Here is a 22,571-nt window from a genome sequence, read left to right on the forward strand (position 1 = left end):
GATCCCTAAATGAAATTTAGTGGTTAGCTATAAAAGAAAACCCCTTGACTCCAGACAACATATATATAGAGGAAAAAATAAATAGACTTCAGCCGCATTCCATTTGGGACAGCTTCCTCTTACAGGGTTCCTTCTAGAAAATAGTCAATTCACTGGTTAAAAAGACATCAGTGCTTCAAGACAGAGCTGTGTTTGCCAAGAGATTGCATGCAAGGATGACTACTGGCAGTTATACATAATTAAAACTGCGACACTCTTTTGGAGAAACCTGTTCACTTTACCTGGGTACTTAAGAGTGAGAATCGGATTTTCTACTCCCCTCAGAAGTCTGCACTCAGCAAATCTCTGTTTGGCCAAAATACCCCGGATCCGCAAAGCAAGGACCTGGGGCAAATTCTTTTGCTTCCTGGGTCCAGCTTTATGGAACAAACTCCCCCTGGACTAAAGACAGATTAAAGCAACCTCTATATTTGGTAACATTTAAAAACATGACTCTTTTCCAACAACTGATATTGATCACTAGCTCCCATTGATTGGTCCACATCTGTACTAGCACAAGGACACTCCTTGGAGTAACAGAGTGCTTTATAAATGTCTCTACATTTACAAGATGTTAACTCTGTTCAAACTGACTTTTAAAATGTTGGCATTGAATCTCTCTTTATGTACTTTACATATATATATTTTTAGACAGGTTTAATGTATGACTGGTCACTTTTGCATTTCATTAGTAGATCATATGGGCCCCCTTCACAAAGGTAAACTTACACGTTTGGTCTAACCTTATACCAAACGTTTAAGTTTATGACTTTGGGAATTCACAAAAGGCATTTACTAGTGCTATCTTTAGGTCTGCACTCTGGAGTTGATCCAGCTTGAGTGGGGACAGAAAGATAAGCACTCGTAAATGCCCTTTGTGAATTCCCAAAGTCATAAAATTAAACATTTGGTTTAGGTTTAGACCAAATGCTTAAACTAACCTTTGTGAATCGGGCCTTAGGTGTTTAAATATGTAAGAAAATGTCACAGGTAATGTGATGAGCAATATTTTCTTGTCTCTTTTTTGTCTTACGGATATGATCCATCTAAATTCTTAACCTTGTAGGCCACCATAGTTAAAATTACTTTGAATGTCTAGCTCAGTAATGGAAATTCATTCTCTCCGTCCATGATGTCTGAAAGCAACTTTACTATTTACCCATGGAAAAAGCAATTCTGTTTCAAGGTCTGTCAATCATCTTTTGATATGCACAGGGCTCTCTCATCATCTAAGGGAAACATCTCCCATGCACGATTGCTTACAGACCATAAATCCACTCGGAGTGGCTGTCTTATTCCACTACCCTTTGATTTATCATCCATAGAAGCATTTTCTGTTAACTTTGTGGTTCAGGCATTGTATGATTTCTGTGAACTATTCTGATTAGGTTATCCTTTAGAACAATTCCAACATCATCTAAACATCAACTTTTCTGCTAGATATATTAGTGCTTGTTGTAAATTTTACATTGTGAATAATTGCAGGCAACAGGAGGCATTAAACTAGAGGCAAAGTTTCATATAGTATATTGTATAATTGTTACTGTATTGCACTGTAATCAGTCCCGACTTGGAGAAATAATGGAGTAAGTACCAAAACCAGTGGGTCTAGGAGATGGCGGAGTGAGCGGCACAAATACATTTTCAGAGCTCACCTTTGTATCGAGATTGTTGCAAATAACACACTCACACAATACAGAAAAGCCCCAAACCTTCAGTGAGATGTATGGCCTCTAGCCTGTTGGTCCTCAATCCCCACTACCCTGACGGAAATGCATCTGCCATACTTAGAAATATTCACCAGGCAGACAGATATTTCTGTGCCTTCACTAGAGCAGACATCAAGTTGGATCCATTGAAGTTTCAAGTTTCATAAAAAAATGCTTACCTCTTTATAATATAGTTCAATGTTTCCACAGTTCATCACATAAAGAACGTCATAGACTCCTAACAGTAACTTTCTAAAAGTATCAGTATTCTGTATTGATCTTTTGTTCCATTATGAAAAAAAGAGCACAACATGAGAGTAGGAAAGTGCCCTTTTTGTATGGTCACCCTCCACTTTTTGCTCCAAATGCTGATGGTTATGACTCTGCGCTCTCTCCTAAAACTGTTATGTCTGACTTTGTAATCCCAAATTGATAAAAACATTACACCTTGGTAAGTCCCTAGTATATGTTACCAGGGGTACCAAGGGCATTACTGGTAAAGGGGTCTCCAAGGCTTCAGCACAGTTTTGTGCTGCCCTGAGTGACCAATGTAGGCAGCAGGTGTTGTATTGCAGACTGCAGGACCGTGCAAAGGGCTCAAACTTGACCGTGTCCTCAGCAAGTGTGGCATAGTCAGTACACTATCTTTAATATATGTCAGGCACCACTGAGGAAGGTCTCCTCCACCCAGTGGGCAGGATGCATTATATTAAAGGTGAGTACATATAAGTGCAAGCCTATATGTGGTGGTCCCTATTGGAAACGACTATAAATGTTAGCAGTCCATAAGATAACATGGGCTGGCACTCCGGCATTCTTGAAGTAGCAGCTCCATTATAGTACTACTGAAATATACCATGTTTAGTATCAAACAGTAGGCCCTAAAACCCACAACACACGTTTTGTGCCCTGGGTGATGTGGCATGCCTGCAGGTGGCCTCTTAGAGGTTGTTCACCTGGTTGCCCCAGCCCTTCCTGTGCTCTAGTTGGCAAGGCCATGTTTCCTGTGTCTGCTGTTGCCAAGACAGGATTCGGACCTCCGGCCAGGCAGTGTGATCCCTCCCAGGAGTCAAGATCAAATGCTTGGGCAGGAAGGAGGTCACACCTCCCTCCTCCCAAGCAAGCTAGTGAAGTGGCACATCAAGGCTTCAAAGGATGATCCAACTCTAATATGCATCAGGGCTGACTCCTAATGAAAGAAATAGCCCTCCCTCTGCCACAGGCACATATGCACCAGGAAAGGCAAAAATTACTTAGTCAAGGAGGTGTTCTCCTGCAGAAGGCTAGCCACACCTCCCAGGAGAGCAGCCTGGTCTGTACATTAAAATAATATTTCAGCCATTTTTAGAAGTGGCAGAATAGAGAGTGCTGGGTAGTAAAGGGGACCCACACCTCCGGATGTGGTCACTTAAAGGATGGATTAGCTGCAGGGTCTAGCTGACCAATGGCTACAAGCTCTTACACCCATAACTCTCCTAAATCGAGGATTTAGGGGACCACCCTGAAACCAGAACCACAGATCTGAACAATTTGCAACAAGGAAGGATGGAGAAGAGACAACAGGACTTTGCCCACAACACCAAAGAAAAAGAGGGATACTTTGCCCCTGTGGAAACAGACTTGTAACAAAATGATTGAGCCTCATCCTGGCTTAAACTAGGCACTCACTGGCAGAGGGACTTCTATGAAAGCTTGAAGAACCCTCACACTCCCCTGGACTGGTGGCCCAATTCCCTTGCAAATTGCAGGTAAAACAAAATTCTGATTCGAAGATTCTCTGGCAATTGAGACCTCCTAGGGATCGCACAAATCCAGATGAACTAGTACATTGTGAGAACTGTAGTCCTGCCTTGCACAAACTTACAGGCAACTAGTGCATTCCTGTGGCAACTGGACGTCGAAGTTACTTTTTGCACAACTCACTGCTGCTAATGCTTCTTGGTCACCAGTCCAGCAACGGACCCCTTTACTCAATGCTGGACTAAGAGGGAACATCATATGACCTGTGACCAATATCAGCAACCTCCCTGTTGTTGTCCTATTGCATCGTTTTCCCCTGCAGCATCATTTCAGTGGTAAAAACAGCTCTTCTGCGGCTCCTGTTGAGCACCATTGACAGCCAGAACAACTCTGCTCCCAGGCTGCACTGGCCAGGTCAAATTGAACTCACTGTTGTGGCTTGGTCTTGGGACACACATCACCTTTACCCTGCATAGTTGCAAGGCAACTAGAACTGCAAGTGAATAATTGTCACTGATGGTTTTTCTCATTGACCGCAACGTTAAATTTCCTTGTATTATTTTACATTATTATTCTATAACTTCTAAAATCTATAACTCCGGTTATATGTATGCTATCCCATTCATTTTGGTGTCCAAAGTAGGATAAAAATACACTATTTTTATAAATTGGTGTTGGATTTCCCTTGAGTTGTGCCAATTAAGTATTGGCCACATTGGTAGCCTGAAATACTGGACACATGTTCTTCTAGTAAAGCCTGACTGCTAATTGCCCCTCTACCAGAACTGAGCTAAAGAATTATTAATGTGAATCCAAGAAGCATCTTTGGAGTAATGTGATAGTATTACATGGAGAGGACTAACCCCCACACCATATAATACTCTACTTTCGTATAATGAGTCAAAGATAAATCAGTTGACTGATATAGAAGACAATTAATATAGTCACACACTGATTTTTTTTTCTTCTTTCTACCACACCATTCCTTTAGGTGAATATCCCCTATTATTAATTCAAGCATCTTTTTTCTGAATGCATCTGGATTGGATGCATAGCAAATAAGGTTTAGGATCCACATTAGAGTCATAGAAAATGATGTATCTAGGGCTACTTGCACATTGTTTCTTGGCTGAGCCGCTGGAAAATGTTAATGCTGCATTCTTGACCATTTTGTTCTAGGTATAGTTCCTCTGTATGTGACAGTCTTCTTTTACGGTAAAAGATATGCTGGAATGTTTCTTTTTATATCAACTTGCCATGGGCACATTTTTGTTTCTCAATATGCACTTACATTATATGGCAAAGGTTGCCTTCTCTACATTATGATGTTATGCCAATAATTTACTACTTGCTTATAATGTTTGTATTTTATATTAGTGAACAATCACTTCAGCCTCAAAGAAAAAACGCTGCCATATCTTTTTCTTGGCCAGTCTACCTTTTCCAAATAGCCATTTATCTAGGGTGATTGAATTCAGGTCATATTAGTTTGGGATATCATTTCTCTGTCTCACAATTTTTAATCCTTACATATCTTTTATTACCTCAATTTATTTGAGTACAATATTGGTATCCAATTTGCCTAAAGCACCTGCTACTATATATGCCAGATCTATTACTGAGTCAATGTAGTGCTGAAACAACATGTCACTCTCAAGTAGCAGTGTCTTTTTTCTCGTGGTTAAGTTCCTAGCTCCATTTTGAATTGCAAACTCTCTTTCTGAACATCGTTACTTTTGCTTTATGTACATTTGTATGAATTCAATTTTTTACAGCAATGTATCAAATGTTCATTGTATCCACAAAGGTGTTAGATCAAAGAGGTATAAAAACCCTCTAAATATGCTTGTAGTTGAGTTAGGTAGGATGGATGTGCTTCTTTAAGACTCTTTTCGTTCATCCGCTATATATATAGATAGAGAGCAGCAGGGGGGTCAATACACAAGCCTGCCCTATTACATTTGGTACCATTATCTTTCTTGAGAGGGCTACCTTTTCCTCTAAATCCTATTGCTAGATTCTAATTTATCTTCCCCTCAGAATTATTTTCTTGCTTAATGTTTTGAGCCTGAGTGTCATTATCAATCTGACCCTGGCTTGGCATAATCCACCGGTACAATTTACTTGTATTGTCTTATTCATCTGTTCAAGTGACTTTAGTAAGCATTCATTGTCTATTTTACTATCAGTTTGTACCCAATTATCACATTATCATCTGTCAATTGGTCTGAAGTCTGTAATAGCTGAGTACCCAGATCAATATTTTTATCAAACTCTTCTGCAAATGTATCTAGTAATTTTAACATTCGCTCTAAGATGTTCTGGATTGCTGAAAACCTTGATGATCTCAAACCAGAATGTATCGCTTGTTGTATTAGTTTCTCTATCAACCACAACATAGCTTTTTTGATCAGGAATAGGTAAAAGGAGCTCCTCCAGGTTTATCATGGAAATTTAAGATATTGAAAAAAGTGTCCTGGATAAAGATTGCCATTTTTTAGTTGATGACCTTAGTTTTCATAGGATCACTGATTTGGAACTACATATTGGCAGTAAGCAATAAGTGTATTACACAATTAAGTAGCAGCATACAAAAATCAAAATCTTAAAATAAGGACATAAAATGAGCTAAAGTAACAAAAGTAATTCTTAATCGACTATCTAAAGAGCAGGTTTTGTGATCTTTTTAAAGATCTGTTCAATAATTTTGAAAACAATAAAACAACTGGTTAAGTGTGTATCATCACCACTTAAACATGCTATGTCACTGCATTTCCTAACATTCTTGCATAACTACACAGGTCAAAAGAGTTGACATCAGGTTACAGCAAGACATAACAAGAGTTAGAGGGTGTTACAGCTGATGTACAACATCTACATTTAGGTGCCGATTCGGATCCTGGAAAATTTTTCCCCGTACGACTCGTATCCGGTCTTTTTACCGTACGAATCGTACAAGTAGCGTACAAACTGTCAAGTACGATTCGTATGGGAAAAAGTCCATACGAATCGCATTGGGAAAATTTCCCCACACGTCCTCGGGTCGGAAAAAGTGTCCGACACATCCCCGGATGATTTTATGTACAAATGTGAAAAGTGAAGTCCGAGCGCGCAAGTACGATCCGTCCCGTGCGTCCGATGTTACAACCGTATGGAAAATGCACCATACGGACCGAACTCCCATAGCAACCATGAAGACATGTGCCCGCATACGCACCGAACCCCCCCCAGCCCCCATAAGTACGCGCCGAACCCCCCCAGCCCCCGTAAGTACACGCCGAATCCCCCCCAGCCACCGTGAGTACGCGCCGTACCCCCCCAGCCCCCGTAAGTACGCGCCGAACCCCCCCCAGCCCCCGTAAGTACGCGCCGAACCCCCCCAGCCCCCGTAAGTACGCGCCGAACCCCCCCCAGCCCCCGTAAGTACGCGCCGAACCCCCCCCAGCCCCCGTAAGTACGCGCCGTACCCCCCCAGCCCCCGTAAGTATGCGCCGAACCCCCCCAGCCCCCGTAAGTACGCGCCGTACCCCCCCCAGCCCCCGTAAGTACGCGCCGAACCCCCTCCAGCCCCCGTGAGTACGTGCCGAACCCCCCCAGCCCCTGTAAGTACACGCCGAACCCCCCCCAGCCCCCGTGAGTACGCGCTGTACCCCCCCAGCCCCCGTAAGTACGCACCGAACCCCCCCCAGCCCCCGTAAGTACGCGCCGAACATACACGGGTGGGGGTACGGCGCGTACGTACACTGGTGTACATACACGGGGGGTACGGTGCGTACGTACACTGGTGTACATACACGGGTGGGGGTACGGCGCATACGTACACTGGTGTACATACACGGGTGGGGGTACGGTGCGTACGTACACTGGTGTACATACACGGGTGGGGGTACGGTGCGTACGTACACTGGTGTACATACACGGGGGTACGGTGCGTACGTACACTGGTGTACATACACGGGGGTACGGTGCGTACGTACACTGGTGTACATACACGGGGGGTAAGGCGCGTACTTACGGGGGCTGGGGGGGGTTCGGCGTGTACTCACGGGGGCTGGGGGGGGTTCGGCGCGTACTTACGGGGGCTGGGGGGGGTTCGGCACGTACGTACGGGGGCTGGGGGGGGTTTGGCGCGTACTTGCGGGGGCTGGGGGGGTTCGGCGCGTACTCACGGGGGCTGGGGGGGTTCGGCGCATACTTACGGGGGCTGGGGGGGTTCGGCGCATACTTACGGGGGCTGGGGGGGTTCGGCGCATACTCACGGGGGCTGGAGGGGTTCGGCGCGTACTCACGGGGGCTGGGGGGGGTTCGGCGCGTACCGGGCCCCCTAATCTGGTCGTTTCGCGGCGTACTTCGCTTACCTTGCACTTTTTGGGTGCCGTCAAAATATTGCCGTCCGGACTGCTGTGGGTACGAATTGTACTTCCTGGTTCGTGAAACGCAGGCTGCATGCGTCCCGACGTCACGTTGGCGCTTTCCCGGATCACATTTGTATGTTTATTTTCGTCGGTCGGTGTTTTGTACGATTCGTACGGAAATAGTATTTCCGTGCGAATCGTACTTGCATATTTGTAAAGTGTTACAACCGGGTACGAGTCGGACGGAGAAAACCCTCCGACCGACGGTTCGTACCCGGTTTTTCCAGGATCGGAATCGGCACCTTAGTGTCTGTTTCGCCATTTGAGAGAAACACTTTGGTTTAGGGTCAGACAGCAGTGTTATCTAACCATCTGAGGCAACTTTGAGCTGATATGTCAAACAGAACATATTTCTTCTTAGTGAGCAAAGTCACATCTCATGGCCAAAGATTAATCAAGGTGACTCAGGGAGACTCCACAATGGGGATTTCAGACTTGCCCACTGAAATCAGAGGATGAAACAATCGTGAAGCTGCAACTTGGGCATGGCAAAATGGCACAGCTGCTTACCTGTATTTAATATCATCATGACAAAAATATTTATCCAACCATAGCAATGTGTATAAAACTTCTTCACAGGTTCCTCCTTCTTTCTTTGTGTCACCTATCCAGTTGATGCTTGCTGTGTAAAATAATGTATTTTATTGATACCTTGTGACAGTGTCAGTATGCTTTGTTGGCAAGTCTCAATTTATAATATTTATTTGAGCTCACAAATGGATGTATTCATACATCAATTTTTCAGGTATGGTAGGATTTTTCATGTGAGTAAATTTTCTCATAGACCAAGGGATGTGCGTGTTTGAAGGTGGGGCTTCTACAAAAGGTGATGAAAACTCACAAACTGTCAGTTAAACAGGTTTTTACAACATACTCAGCTTGTTGTCCACTCTGTAAGATATTCAGACATTTATTCTTTCCACAGGGAGCAGAATATATGTTTACAGGGTGAGAGAGTCGAAGGAACTAATATAGTGGCTAGGATTTACATGGGGAAACTTTATTCCCTAGAGCAGCAAATGTTAAAGAGTGGACATGCAATAATGCACTATATCTCAAATGCAGAAATCTAGCCTTGCTATTTTGCTCACAAGTGAGTTCTCAGAAGCTAAAATAGCTGCACATTACCAGAAGTATTTGCAAATATCTGGAAAATATGGTACATACCACCCTACATTTCTGACTTTGATGCATTACCTTTGTGAGTCAGGCAACATATGCTTTCATATTAATAATATTATTAGTTTAGCGAAAATATGGGGGGCCTGGCGGGCTTACCAAGGACTGTACTACTAAGTTAATGTAGTGTAAAATGACAACATTGCAGAATTGTAAAACAAAATGTGGTTCAGATATTCTTTCTCAATGTTTATCTCATTATCATATACGTATCAATAAAAAGAGGTAAACATTTTTTTAGTAGTTTAAAATGAGTTTAGGTCTGCCATTATTAGCAATAATATTTTAGATTATCTGACTAAAAACTCCACCACGAATTGTTCAACATGATCCAGTACTTTATGTGTATTAGATGTGTGCTATGAAAGCACACTTTTCATAATCCAAACCCACTAATCTTCATATTTAGAATTCTAAAATATTAGAATATACAATGCCCTGTCTGTAGCAGTGTGGTGAAATCATAAAAAACGATATGGTCACTTTGTTTGTAGGTGCCTTGTTTGCAGGTAGTTTGTCGGTGGAATTATTGAAAGACATCTCTAAAAATGTCTTAGATCTCTTCTACCTTTTTGAATACTATTAACTGAGATTCCATCTTTTGATAGCATGTTTTACTATATATGAAAGTTACCAATGATCTCTCAAGCTAATTTTCCATGCCACCATATGCACATGCTTAAAGTCCATACACAAATAACTAATGGATGTATGGTATGTTTCCTTTATAGCTATACAGAGCTCATGCTGCTTTCCCAGATTTCTTCCTTACACGCACTGTTGACTGGTGGCACAGAGAAATAAAGGAATTTCATGAAAACCCTACAAATTCCAATAACAGCATAAAGTTTGATGGACTGTGGATTGTAAGTATTTGAATAGTTATTTAATGACTCATTTTATGTTGTTTCAATTGTTATACTGGTTTTTGCTCACTCACTTCACTTGTGATATTAATATCATAATATGTTATGCTGTTGGGAGTAACAAAACCTGATTTGTTTCAGTCCATGACCTAAGGCACTTTCTATCCACACCCTCCCCTAATTCATGTTTTGTCACATTTCCATCATTGATGGAAATGTGACAAAACATTAATTACAACCACTACGGTGAGGTGCTGTTTTGCACACATTCCTGTACAGTAGTAGTTATTCAGCACTGTCTTCCATCCAGGTCAAGTTAAGCACAAAAACGTTACAAAAGGGAGTCTCAGGGTCCCACTTGTAAGACCAGTAAAACAAAAGGACTCCTGGGTTTCCTCTGTCCTTGCTATCAAGAATTCTGGACAGACTCTAATTCTTGCACTTCTTTATCATTACAGCCCTATTCTGTATGATCATTCAATGTTCATTATTTTCTCTGTGCCCTTTAATTCTCTGTTGTGAGAGGATTTATCAAGAAAACTGTAGTAACATTGGCGTTTATCAAATAATTTAAGGTTCTTGGAGATGATGCTGTTTGAAGTTTCTCTCAGTTGTTATAGTTCCACAGGGGTTATCCTAATAGAAGGAACTGTTATTGATTTTTGCAATGCATGATTTAAAAATGTGCAGTAATTACATGTCATACTCAAAATATATGTGTGCTTTCTTCCTTAATGCAGGACATGAATGAACCAGCCAGCTTTATAAGTGGGTCTGTGATTGGTTGTCCTGACAAAACCCTTAACACACCACCTTACATGCCATGTAAGTTTCTTACACTACTGTTTACAATTTATAGTGTGAAAATATTTTGATCGAAACCGTGTGTAAAAGAATAAGTAATACTTTCCTTGGAATCCCTTTCATTCATATTGGTTAGAGGAAATGAAATGTGAAAGAAAACCATCTCTCAGAACATTTGTAGTTAAATAATCAACAGATATCTGTCTGGCCCTTAAAATAGTGTAAAAAATGGACAGTGAGGCCTGAAGGGTATAGAGGGGCTTCCACACACAGGAAGTGGGAAAGGATACGTCCTCCCAAGTGATATCCGCTAACAAAAAGTATCCTGTCCAGGAAGAATTAGAATATAAGGTATGGGCACGATTCTCAATCAGAGGAGTGATAGTATGCTTCTACCACTATGGGGACCAATACCTCTTTGTATAGTAACCCTCACACACTCTAATAGTGTCATGCTTCATCATTGGGTTATGCCTAGCACCTAAAGGCCAGCGTGGGCTCAACCGTGTTTCAGGGAGCTCTTTGATAAGGCCAGGGGGGTTAAAGATTAAAAACCCACCACACACTCCAGGTATCCCTTTAATATGGAGATATGGTGGATATTAAAATAACAGGAGTAAGATGTTCCAAGGATATAATGATCCTATGACCCTAGAAATATGCCAACATGTTTCAGCCAGTGAACGGCCCTATGGGTCCACTGCTTTCTTCAGGGCAAAACTTTGTAATAAATCCCTCCCTGGAATTATAAATATAGTTTCAAACTTTTAAATTGAAAATGTTTTACCAAACATAAGCGCCCTCTGACTATACTTATGCTTATTATGGCGTCTATGTTGACAGGTCCGTCCAACCCAAATTCGGAGGACAAACTACATCTCATGAGTGCACACTTAACGGGGCACTCCTCTAGTCAAACAGTCGTCAAGGATCCTAACCCCACAGAATAACCTACTTGGTTTCCTGGCCTTTTCTCCCTGAAATATGGTTGAGCCCACCCTGGCCTTTATTAGCCAGGGTGAACCCGATGATGAAGCATGACACTATTAGAGTGTGTGAGGGTTACTATGCAAAGAGGTATTGCTCCCAATAGTGGTAGAAGCATACCATCACTCCTCAGATTGAGAATTGTGCCCATACCTTATATTCTAGTTCTTCCTGGACAGGATACTTTTTGTTAGCGGATGGCCCTCAAAATATTCTGTATTTATGTGGAAAGGTCACAGTAAATTTAAAATTGAACTCATAAACACATGTTTTTAGAACAAAAGACAATGAAATATTTTAGGAAAAGATAAAGGGACCACCACAAGCACCTATTATTAAACAATCCGTCGACCTACACGAGCCTCTTTCATTTTAAGTGATTTTCTAAACTTTTTGAAAAATTAAAAAATATTACCCAGCAGTGCTCATTGAAATCTATGCAAGTTGCACATCTCCATACTTACTGTTCCTGCAATACGTTTACTTAATCAAGTTATATTCTGCCTGTAACAGTTTGCTTGATTATGTGCTGTTGAAATATGCATAGTAAAGAAGGCAGTCAAGTGTGCAAATTGGAGGAGAAATCATTGAGAACACAGAGAGAAGATATCGCAAACCATTCAACACCTATGTACTACAAATTGCTATTTATAAACCTATGTGCAGTGACAAGTCGAGGTAGCTGGAGAATAGGGCATGCCAATAAAAAAATGCACCCACGAAAGGGTAAGACCATCTCTATTCTCAAACAATACTTTTAAAGTTGCTGCAGCCTCTGAGGTGTCAGAACAGGTGTACTCCAGTACAACCTTCGAGTAATTCAAAGACAACACATAAAGACTTACAGGTGCTTGAACACATTTCCATGAGAAACAATTAATACATGGAAATAATAGAAATCAGTGGAGACAGTGAAATTAAATTACAATATAATGTAAAATGTATTAGAATAGTTCAACACTTTAACTATTGTAATTAATTTAACAATCGGGTGTTATTCTGGTGACACCACTAACACCAAAACCAACTTCCACAACGGCATGACAGATGTCGCCAACTGGATAAAAACCCTGCCTGCAGCTCGGACTAGACAAAGGTACTGGTTTTTGGAAACAAATGTTCCACTTTGGACCCATTCTTGTGGCCCTCAGACCTCTTACCTATCCTAGACCCACTGACCATGCTAAGAACCTAGGTATCATTCTGAACAACAAGCTAACCAAAACGACACAGGTCAAACCTGTCTTCTCCTCCTCCTCTGCATGCTTCATAAGATATTCAAAATTCTACCCCAAAGCTCAAGATGCACCTTTATTCAGGCCCTCCTCTCCAGCAATCTGGACTATGAAAATGCTCCTTGGACAAGGATCCCAGCTCACTTACTTGGACAACTAAAGATCCATACAGAACTCTGCCGCCAGACTCGTTCAGGATCCCAAATCACCCCCCCCCCCCCCAACCTCAGGGAACTAATATGGTTACTGTACAAAAAAGATGACAGTTCAAGTTCCTGACCCATACATTAAAATCTCTACACATCTACATACCTCCTACTTGAACCACCGCCTGAACTTCCATCAGCCTACTAGACCCCTCTGCTCCACATCCCTTTTGCTAACCCTCACCCTCTGCATCTTATGTAACAGATGCAGAGGTCGCTCCTTCTCCTACCTAGCAACAAAGGCATGGAATTAGCAACCCGTTAATCTATGGACCTCCCCATGTTTTTCAGAGTTGCGATAGACCCTGAAGACCTGGTTATTTGGCTAATAAACTGGACCCTGTCATCACCTGGATGCCCTTATTGGTGCCAATACGCATTAGAGAAATCTATAATCCTTATAGACTTCAATACTGTGATGGCCATCTTGAATTGGGTAAAATATTGTTACTCTGAAATCCTCACGAGTTTCTGGGAGGCAGAATGGACAGAAAGTATGGAGGCACTGATGGAAAAAGTAGCATAGGAAACAACATTGTTGGGCCGGCCATCTGAAAGTAAGTGTACATTGAGAGTGTGACGGCATGCCAGCACTCACACAGACTTCCCAGCTCTGCAGGAGCCTTGCTCCCTACCTGCCTAAGATAGTCTCGGATGCTGACATTGGGTGGCACACTGGCAACAGCGCAATCATTTAGAGGTTTCAAAAACACAGTTTCACATTTATATTATATCCCATCCTGCAGTTTCCCATTTTATTTGATTTCATCCTAAGGTATGATAGAGGCTTCTCAGGTGACTATTCACTGATTGGAAATAGGCATATGGCATTCGGCTAACTTCTCTTAGCCTGAATAGCTGTAAAAGAGAGTTGTAGCCAGTGAACCCACCATCATAGACTGACAAGCTAAAACCTAAAACCCTGGGTAAAAAGGTCCAGATAAGGTAAGCGGGTACAATGATGCCTGAATTTGCTTAGGCCAAGCACCTAAAAAGTTGTGAATACCCAAACGGACCAGAAGGTGAAGGCGTTGTAATTAGCTTGGTCTGAGAAGATGTAGATTTCAATAAATCATGACCAACAATATAGAGCATGATAGGGTTCAGCAAACTGGATTGATAAATATTTTGACTGAACTCCATAGATTTTCAGCATTAGCTTCAAAATATGCTTCCTCTATGGGATGCTCTAAGTGACAATGTGGTATTAGGCAAACACAAGGAGATGATGGATGGAGTGTTGAAACTTTTCAGACACTCCCCCCCCAGTCACAAATTTGGGTTAAAACCATCATTGTTCTTTAGCTCACTTCACCTTCCCAGTTCAGACCCAGCCATATGCAAACCAGTCTTGACCCTGTTCCTCATGGGAACAGTCCTGCCTGAACTGCCAAGCCAGGCCTTCCCTGGAATAGAAACAAGCATTCTAGGACCGGTTTCGGTGTAACACCCATCATTCAAGGGGTGGGCGGAATTTGCGTAGTCGCACAACGCAAATGCTGTTTCAACGCTCAGGGGGAAATATCTTGCAAACACGCATTTTGAAAGCGCGAACAAGCAAAACATTCTGCAAAGCCGCAGATCGCGGAATTTTTGGTATTTTTGCGTTCTCCGTGAAACGCACAATTACCCAAATTCTGCGAGCGGAACGGCATTTACCACCCAGGCCTACTTCATTCACCAGGCTAGCTTGAATACAGTACAGTGATGGGTAAAGGAATTGCCGTTAGCTTGGTCTGAGAATATGTAGATTTCAATAAATCATGACCAAGAACATAGAGCATAATAGGGTTCAGCAAACTGGCAGGATAACTATTATGACTGAGCTTTATGGGTTTTCAGCATTAGCTTAAAAAATATGATTCCTCTATGGGGCTGCTCTAAATGAAAATGTGGTATTAGGGCCATTCAGACATAGGAGTTTATTACGAGTGGGGCGGTCCTGGGACTGCCATACTTGCAGTGGCAATCCTACTATAGCTACCCCTGTAGATCCGCCCACCATAGTATGAGTGTGGCAGTCGGACCACAACAGGACCGCTGCCTCCACTGGGAACCCGGATCCTACGGCGGTGGAGGAGCCGAAAGGGGCAGGAATATGCTGTTGGTGCCGATGTGGCATTGCTAAGCATATTCGGACTTGCAAATCTACCACCCATTTCATGGCAGAGATGCAGGTAAGGGGGCATTAACAGGGCCCTAGCCAAATCTGGACCTGGGGATGCTGCGGGGGCTTATGTTGTACCCCCCTAGAATTTCACCCTTCTTCCTGGACGGTGTGGTATGCACAACATGGTGCATGCCACACCATGCAGGAACGTGCCGCAGGCACTCTCATGGTAGCGGTCTGCTGTTAAGGACCTCCTATGAGCCTAACACAGCTGCCACCGTGAGACTGCTGGAGCACCACTCACCCGCCCTGGATTCAACTCAGAATCCGGCAAGCAGGTGCACCACAGGCTTGTTGGCTCTCCTGTGGTCGCAGCGATGGCGGTCCTACAGGAGGACCACCAAACTTGTAATGAGGCCCATACTATTTGCCAGTCATAGTACAGAGATACAGTAGAAGAAAATGTGTTTATTTATGTATTCATTTTTGTTAAGTTTTACAAACACATAGTGCCATCTCAGAGCATAAGGAGAAATTGGACCGGAGGAGGACAAATCTGTTGCAGCAATGATCATCATTTATGGCCGAATATTTTTATTTGTTTAGTCAACCACTGTAACACTAGAGTATGTAGTATATCTTTGCACACTTGCGGAAATATTGTCAAAGCTTTTGCACTGGGCTTGTGTCATAAAAGTGATGCAAACCTGTGCAAAATATTTAGTTTCAGGTACAAAAATTACAAAAAGCAGCATGAAGAGCTGATTTGCAATACTGAGCTTCAAGGTGACGCTTCATGGGTGGTACATGGGCGTTCCTATGCAACCACCTATGGTTGTTGATGCACATTCCTATTTACTAACAATAGTAGACAGAGTTTTGCACCAAAAATTAACGATGCTTGAAAACACGTTAAAAAGAATAAAATGTTTTTATTTTGTCCTAACTTTTCCCACTTTGAATGTGTGCTGTACTGTACCATACATATCAAAAGTGAGAAGAATTTCAAAGTCTGTCAAGGCAAAGTATTTTGTACCGGAAGGGTACCCTTCCTGTACAAAACCTATGCTAGACTCACACAGACACCTTTGCACTATGGTGTAAAGGTGTGTGAGTGGCGCTCAACTGCCTGATTGTGTCCCAGAACTAGCAAGAGAGCAAAATAGTGCCATATCTTGGTAGCTATGATTCTTCCCTGCTCTCTCCCTATCACACAGTGCAGCACAGCAACTTTGGATGCTGAGTTTTGTGACAGAGTCTTAAATCTGGGCCTTGATGTAGAGTTGAGTAGGTGATAAGATTTAATCAAATGGAATTCAGTGCTGTCACATTGAGATTGTTGTGGTAGCAGGATGGTAAAGCCTTTGAGCAAAGGAGTAAAATATTAGTGAGTTGTGCAGATGAGTTAAAATAATATGCTAACTGGTTTAGGTATCAAAGAAGCATCCGATTACCAGAGGAGAAAAAGGTCTGCAGCGTGTTAGTTCTTTGAGTATGATTGGAGAGGATGAGGAAAAATGATGTTGATGACGAGCTCAAACTGTGTTTGGTCTTAGATCAAGCTAAAAAAAATCAGGATGGCCAGAGTTAAGATGCTGTGGTATGATAATATTTTTGATATATGACATTCAAGCTCAAAGACAATACTTGAAATGTAGGAAATGCATGCTTACTACTCATGTGTGCTGGACAATGCCATTGATAAACAGACCCATATTATATATGGTAAATTGCAAACAGTCATGGTGCCTTGGTACTTCACATAAGGCACCATTAGTATGGCGAGTGGACTTTGTCCGCCCGCCATACAACGGGACCGCCCGCTGCGGGTGCGCGGTCCCACACTCCCGATTAACATGCGCCCACCACACTGGTGGGTGCATGGCTCATCTGCAACATTGCGGCGGGCGGTGCAGAGAGCACCACCCGCCGCAATGCCACAGAGGCAGCCTGTGCCTTTCAATGCACAACGTGACAGGCACCGCGCAGTGCCTGCCACGTTGTACATTGAAATGCAGGGGGTTACCATAGGTACCCCCCGTGTGCAACCCCCACCCCTCAGACTCCCTGGGGGCCCGCTACAGGCGCCCAATGTCAAACACCGCCTGCCTTTCCATGGCGGCGCTGCCACGGAATGGCAGGTCCCCGCCTTTCTAGTAATATGGATGGCGGTGTCTAACAGACACTGCCACCATATAAACTGCTTTTCCACCCGGTAGGCAATCAGGCAGATTGCCTACCGGTGGAAAACTGGTGGACGGTCTTCCCATCCGCCGGGGTCCCCCCCCCTCCATGGTAATGTGGCGGGGGGAAATCGAATGCGGAGGTTTTTAGCAGGCGGATCGCCACCGCCATACGGGCGGTGGCGATCCGCCCACTATACTAATGGGCCTCATAGTAAGGTCCTGTTACCAAAGACTTCCTATTGATGATAGAAAATATTTGAGTTACAGGAGGATAAGAAATCACAGGTGTATGATTTTTTACATCAAGACATTAACTATCTCTCTTGGAAGTATAATGAACTCAGAAGTGCTTATTTCTCAACCATCTGATTGAACCTAAATATGATGTATGGCTACCTATTGGGGGTAAACATCTAACACTGTCATACAACAGGTTTATCCTTTTAACTTATAGTATGAAGTTCCTACTTTTTGAAGCATTTCCTGAGAAATCTTGTTTCAGTGTTCTTGTTTGCAGAGTAAAGGAGTTTCCACATAATCCCTACTTCAGGGTGATTTAGGGCCACCTAAGATTACTACTTTCTGAGCTAGGTAATTTGGTTTCATAGCCATTTTTGCATGATCTGTATTGGAGTGGAGTGGTGTGGTTTGATCTTCTGGTGCCAGAAACTAGTCTAGCAGCGATAACGGTGTCTGGTAATGTTGTCTGGTTAGTTTTAGGAAAGCTACCAGTACAACATTTCTGCAATTCAGCCTTGAGGGGAAAAACAACGGCCCTACTCCTGAGATGAGTGACTTGATTCCTTGTGTAGTCTGATTTGGTATAATGCTCCTTTTTCTAAAGTTTTAATGTGAGTGCTAACTTTTGGAATTTAACATCTAGTGATTTACATTTTTTTTAACAATGAAAAGCTTGATGTTGAGTTGGTTATATGCACTAGACTGTTAGAATGAGAGGTTGATCTGTAGGAACTCTGTTTTCTCGGGTTACGGCTAGGGTGATGTTGTGTCATTCATGATTGTAGGTCCCCTAATATCTTAATTAGCTCCTCTACATCTTCTTTCAAGGAGACTTAAAATATAACTGAGTGTTTCCAAACCACCCCAACAATGGTATTCTGGATATGGACTGGGGAACAGGGTCAAGGGACCTTTGCCTCAGTGTTGAAAAGTTTCCTGGGTTATTTGTCACCAAGGTGAACTCCCTTATGAAAAGGCCACTTTGACTCCAAAGATGTCTTGTTTGTATTTGTTGCATTTATTTAAGAGATTCTAGATTATGTATTTGAGTCATTTTGATACACATCTATTTAAAAATTGATCAGCATTTTCCAGCCCTCCAGTAAAATTTCTGAATTGACCTTTTGTTGTTATGCCTTTTTAGTTTTAATGGAACAATTATGGAAGGTAGAAAACTGTGTAGGATGCATTTTGATAGGAAAAATTAAATTAATAAAACACTAGAGAATATCATAAAGGAAATGACAGTAATCACAGTGAGAAATGCCGAAAATATAAACCAGTGTTTTATGAACGCAAAATGATTTATAAAAGCACGTAGATTATATTAAACTGATAATAATAGCATTTAAGTGCCTTGCTCAAAAACAAAAAAATCTGATTTGTGTTCAATAGGGGATGTAGTCGTTCAGTTAGGAAGTATAACACTAAAGAATCTCAAGGAAATGGAAGTCTTTATTTAAGAGGCTTTGAAAATCCTACTGCATGCTTGAATTGTTAACATATGTTTCCTGGCTATTCAGATATCACAAGCAAACTGCAGCAAGAGTTCATTTTTTCCTATTAATTAAATCATTACTGAATGAACGACGCACAATCTATGTCCTTCTCTTTCAAAGGGGGTCACGTTATTATTGCAAGTTCATCGAGTTTTCTTTACCTTTTGTGAGATACAGGTCGTAATGTTAACCATTCCCAAGTTATTGTTTGTTTCGCACACGTTTCATATATTGCACATGAAAGGAACTGTTAAGGTTACAAAGGCAAAGAGGCCCCTGAACTTAAGAAATAAAAGCATGTGAGCAAGAAAAAGGAAAGTATGTAGGTTTTCCGTTAAGCAGTTTTTGTAATACCTCTAATGCCCATATTTCAAAAAAACATTTTAAGCAACTATAAAGCACGGAATCGCTCAAAACTTAAAGTAGAATGCCAACAAAAGGCTTTGAGAGTAAGATTTAAAAAAATGAAAGTCTTAGATAATAGATGAAAAGGAAATCCTATCATACTGAAAGCAGGCAGAAAGCAATTGGATAAAGTGCACAAAATAAATTAAGACAGAAAATAACTTATATGAGTTTTGTGTAGTTTCCAGTGGTAAATGAAGTCTTTGTGTAGTGCCTAGTGATAAGTACCTAGCAATATGTGTAGCTAAATATTGGTGGTATAAATCACCAATTTTAAAAAAATACTTCATTGTGCTTCTCAATATTTTGTATTTTTAAACGAGGCACACTGTCCCCCCTTCCACATGAGGGCACCTTTAAGCAAGTGGAAATACCTTCAAGGGGACTGTCCTATGCAAATGAGACTCTGCCCTTTTAACTGTGGTATCAAATGCCAACTGATGAGGGTGAAATGTTTCACCCAGACAGACATTAGAGGTAGACCAGAGTAATGCTGGGCAAATTTATGGTGGTGTGACTGTGGAAAGATTCGTTAAGAAAGTGGAAACAATCCTGAGAGTAGACATAGATTTTTCAGGAGTAAAATATCTGCAATTCGATGTTAGAACAATGTTGAACATTATATACTCAGTTGTCCTATATAATAGCAATGAGTCTGCAAAAGGGCTAGCTGTTTTACTTTTCTGGTTCACATACACCATTCAATAAGCTGGAAATATACTGATGCATAAGAATGGAGAAAATGATGATCTCATCTTCTTAATACTATTGACTTTTCTAACAATATCACAGGGTTTAGTGTTGTTAGTTGTGGGTAGTAAACGTGTTAGTCTCCTAGGCTTACTGTTAGAACCGGCGGTCTCTAGTTGGCAGAGGTATACACTTCTGACAAATAGGGACCTACCAACTCTAGTCAGGGCAAGGGGATTACACACTCAGATAACCCCTGCTACCCCCTTGGTAGCTTGGCAGAGCAGACAGGCTCATCTCAGAGGCAGTGTGTTAAGCATTTATGACCACATACAGTAATAAAGTGAATACACTACAAATGGACACAACACAGGAGTTATTATAAAAATAGTATTTTTATATAAGGCTTAGCACAAGACCAAATAACGACAAAAATATACCACAATCTTAATAAATACTCTTTGGAAGGAAAAATAATAGTTCAAGTAAAGTTTCTTCTTAGGAAATAAGTCTTTAGCAACAAAAGTAAGTATTCTTCTGAAACACAGTTCTTGGCAACAATGTGACCCCCACAGGAGTCACACGACGTCGAGTTTACGAGATTCCCAAGGTTCGGCGTCGACCGCGAAGAGCGCTACGTCAAGCCTGGAGTCGCAACAGAACCCCCAAACACAGTACCTTTGGAAATGAAGAAAACGATGATCCTCGGCGTCGAGATGTCGGCGTCGAGGTCGGCGTCGGTCGTGCCTCGGATTCGGGTCGATCCGCAGCGGCGTCGAGGGCCGGAGCAGCGCTCACGGCGTCGAGATCGGCGTCGATCGTACCTCGGAGTCGGGTCAATCCGCAGCGGCGTCGAGGGATGTCGGGCCGGAGCAGCGCTCACGGCGTCGAGAAGGGCGTCGAGTCGATGCGATCAGCAGCGGCGTAGAGACGGGGTCGCTTGGAGCTGGAGCCGATACTCACTACTCACTGGAGTCGATACCGGCGTCAAGACGGGGTCACTCGGAGCTGGAGCCGATACTCACTACTCCTGGCGTCGCTACTGGCGTCGATCGGGCCCGGCGGCCGGCGTCGAAGGCTCGGAACACTGGAGCCGTTACTCACGATGTCGAGCTGGATTCGGCGGCGTCGAGACTGCAGATTTTCCTCTGTGTACTGGAAATAACACTTTCCAGCAACCAGCAATTCAGTAGAGGGTGAAGTCCTTTGGCCCTGTGACTTCAACAGGAGGCTGGCACTCTTCCAGCCCTTGGAGATTTTCTAGCAAGCTTTTGAGAGTACATACCAAGTTCCTCTCTCCTTGTTCCTTGGCAAAAATAAAGAAGCAGCTTCAGGTTCCCCCCAGCAAACAGCACACTGGCAGAAGGGGGAGGCAAGTCCTTAGATCAGCAGGCTTCTTGTCCTTGGTAGAGGTTTCCTTGTCAGAAGTGATCTGAGTTCTTGGTTCAGGGGTCCTTCTCTTATACCCCATTTCTCCTTTGTTCCCTTTGTCCAAGCAGGGAAATTCCCACCATCTCAGGTTTGTTGTGGGTGTTGCCAGGCAGAGGCACCTGGCCTATTCACTGAGCAGGGCAGGGTCCTCAGCCGCCCAGCAGGAGGCGGAGCCAGTATTGTCACTGGCAGGAGCAGGGCTATCAGTCGCCCAGCAGGAGGTGGATCCAGCATTGTGTCAGGCAGGGCAGGCTACTCTTCCCTCACTCTATGTGTAAATGCCTCATTCACCCCACACTGACTCATTCAGACCTCTGGAGCCACCCAGCCCCTGACACACACACCAAACCAGCAGAGACCGGTGGATAGTTGGACAAGAAAATAGCCACTTTCTAAAAGGGCTATTTTCAAACATAGAATTTAAAAACCATCCATCCTAAAGGATGTGTTATTAAATTCTGAGTTCAGGGATACTAAACTCGACCTGCTACCATGCTCCCTGAGTCAGATAGATTATAATGGAGTTAATAATCCGTCTGCCCATCCTGGCCTATGGGAGGCAGGTAGCCCTTCAATAGTGAAAAACGAAAATGGCTGTAATTCACTATTAGGTCATGCCACACACATCAGGGCATGACCTACCTTTTACCAACAATTCACCCTGCCCTAGGGCCTACCATAGAGGTGTCTGAAATGTGGCAAAGTGAAGGTTTAGAGACTGGCAAGTAGGTTTCCTTGCCAAGTCGACATGGCAGTCAGGGACTGCACGCAGGCGCTGTGGTGGCAGGCCTGAGACACATTTTACAAGCTGCTTCTGTGGGTGGCACAAC

General features: G+C 42.8%; 1 protein-coding gene across 3 annotated transcripts in view; it reads left to right on the forward strand.

Annotated features, from left to right (window-relative positions):
* LOC146785847 (maltase-glucoamylase-like) overlaps positions 1-22,571 on the forward strand; it is a 783,978-nt gene that overhangs the window by 676,987 nt on the left and 84,420 nt on the right. For all 3 annotated transcript variants that reach the window (XM_085635202.1, XM_085635203.1, XM_085635205.1), the window contains 2 exons: positions 9,814-9,948; positions 10,689-10,773. In XM_085635202.1, coding sequence (XP_085491328.1) covers positions 9,814-9,948; positions 10,689-10,773 — 220 coding nt within the window. The remainder of the gene's footprint in view (positions 1-9,813; positions 9,949-10,688; positions 10,774-22,571) is intronic.

The sequence above is a fragment of the Triturus cristatus genome, chromosome 11, assembly GCF_964204655.1.
Source record: "Triturus cristatus chromosome 11, aTriCri1.1, whole genome shotgun sequence".
NCBI classification, from domain to species: Eukaryota; Metazoa; Chordata; class Amphibia; order Caudata; family Salamandridae; genus Triturus; species Triturus cristatus.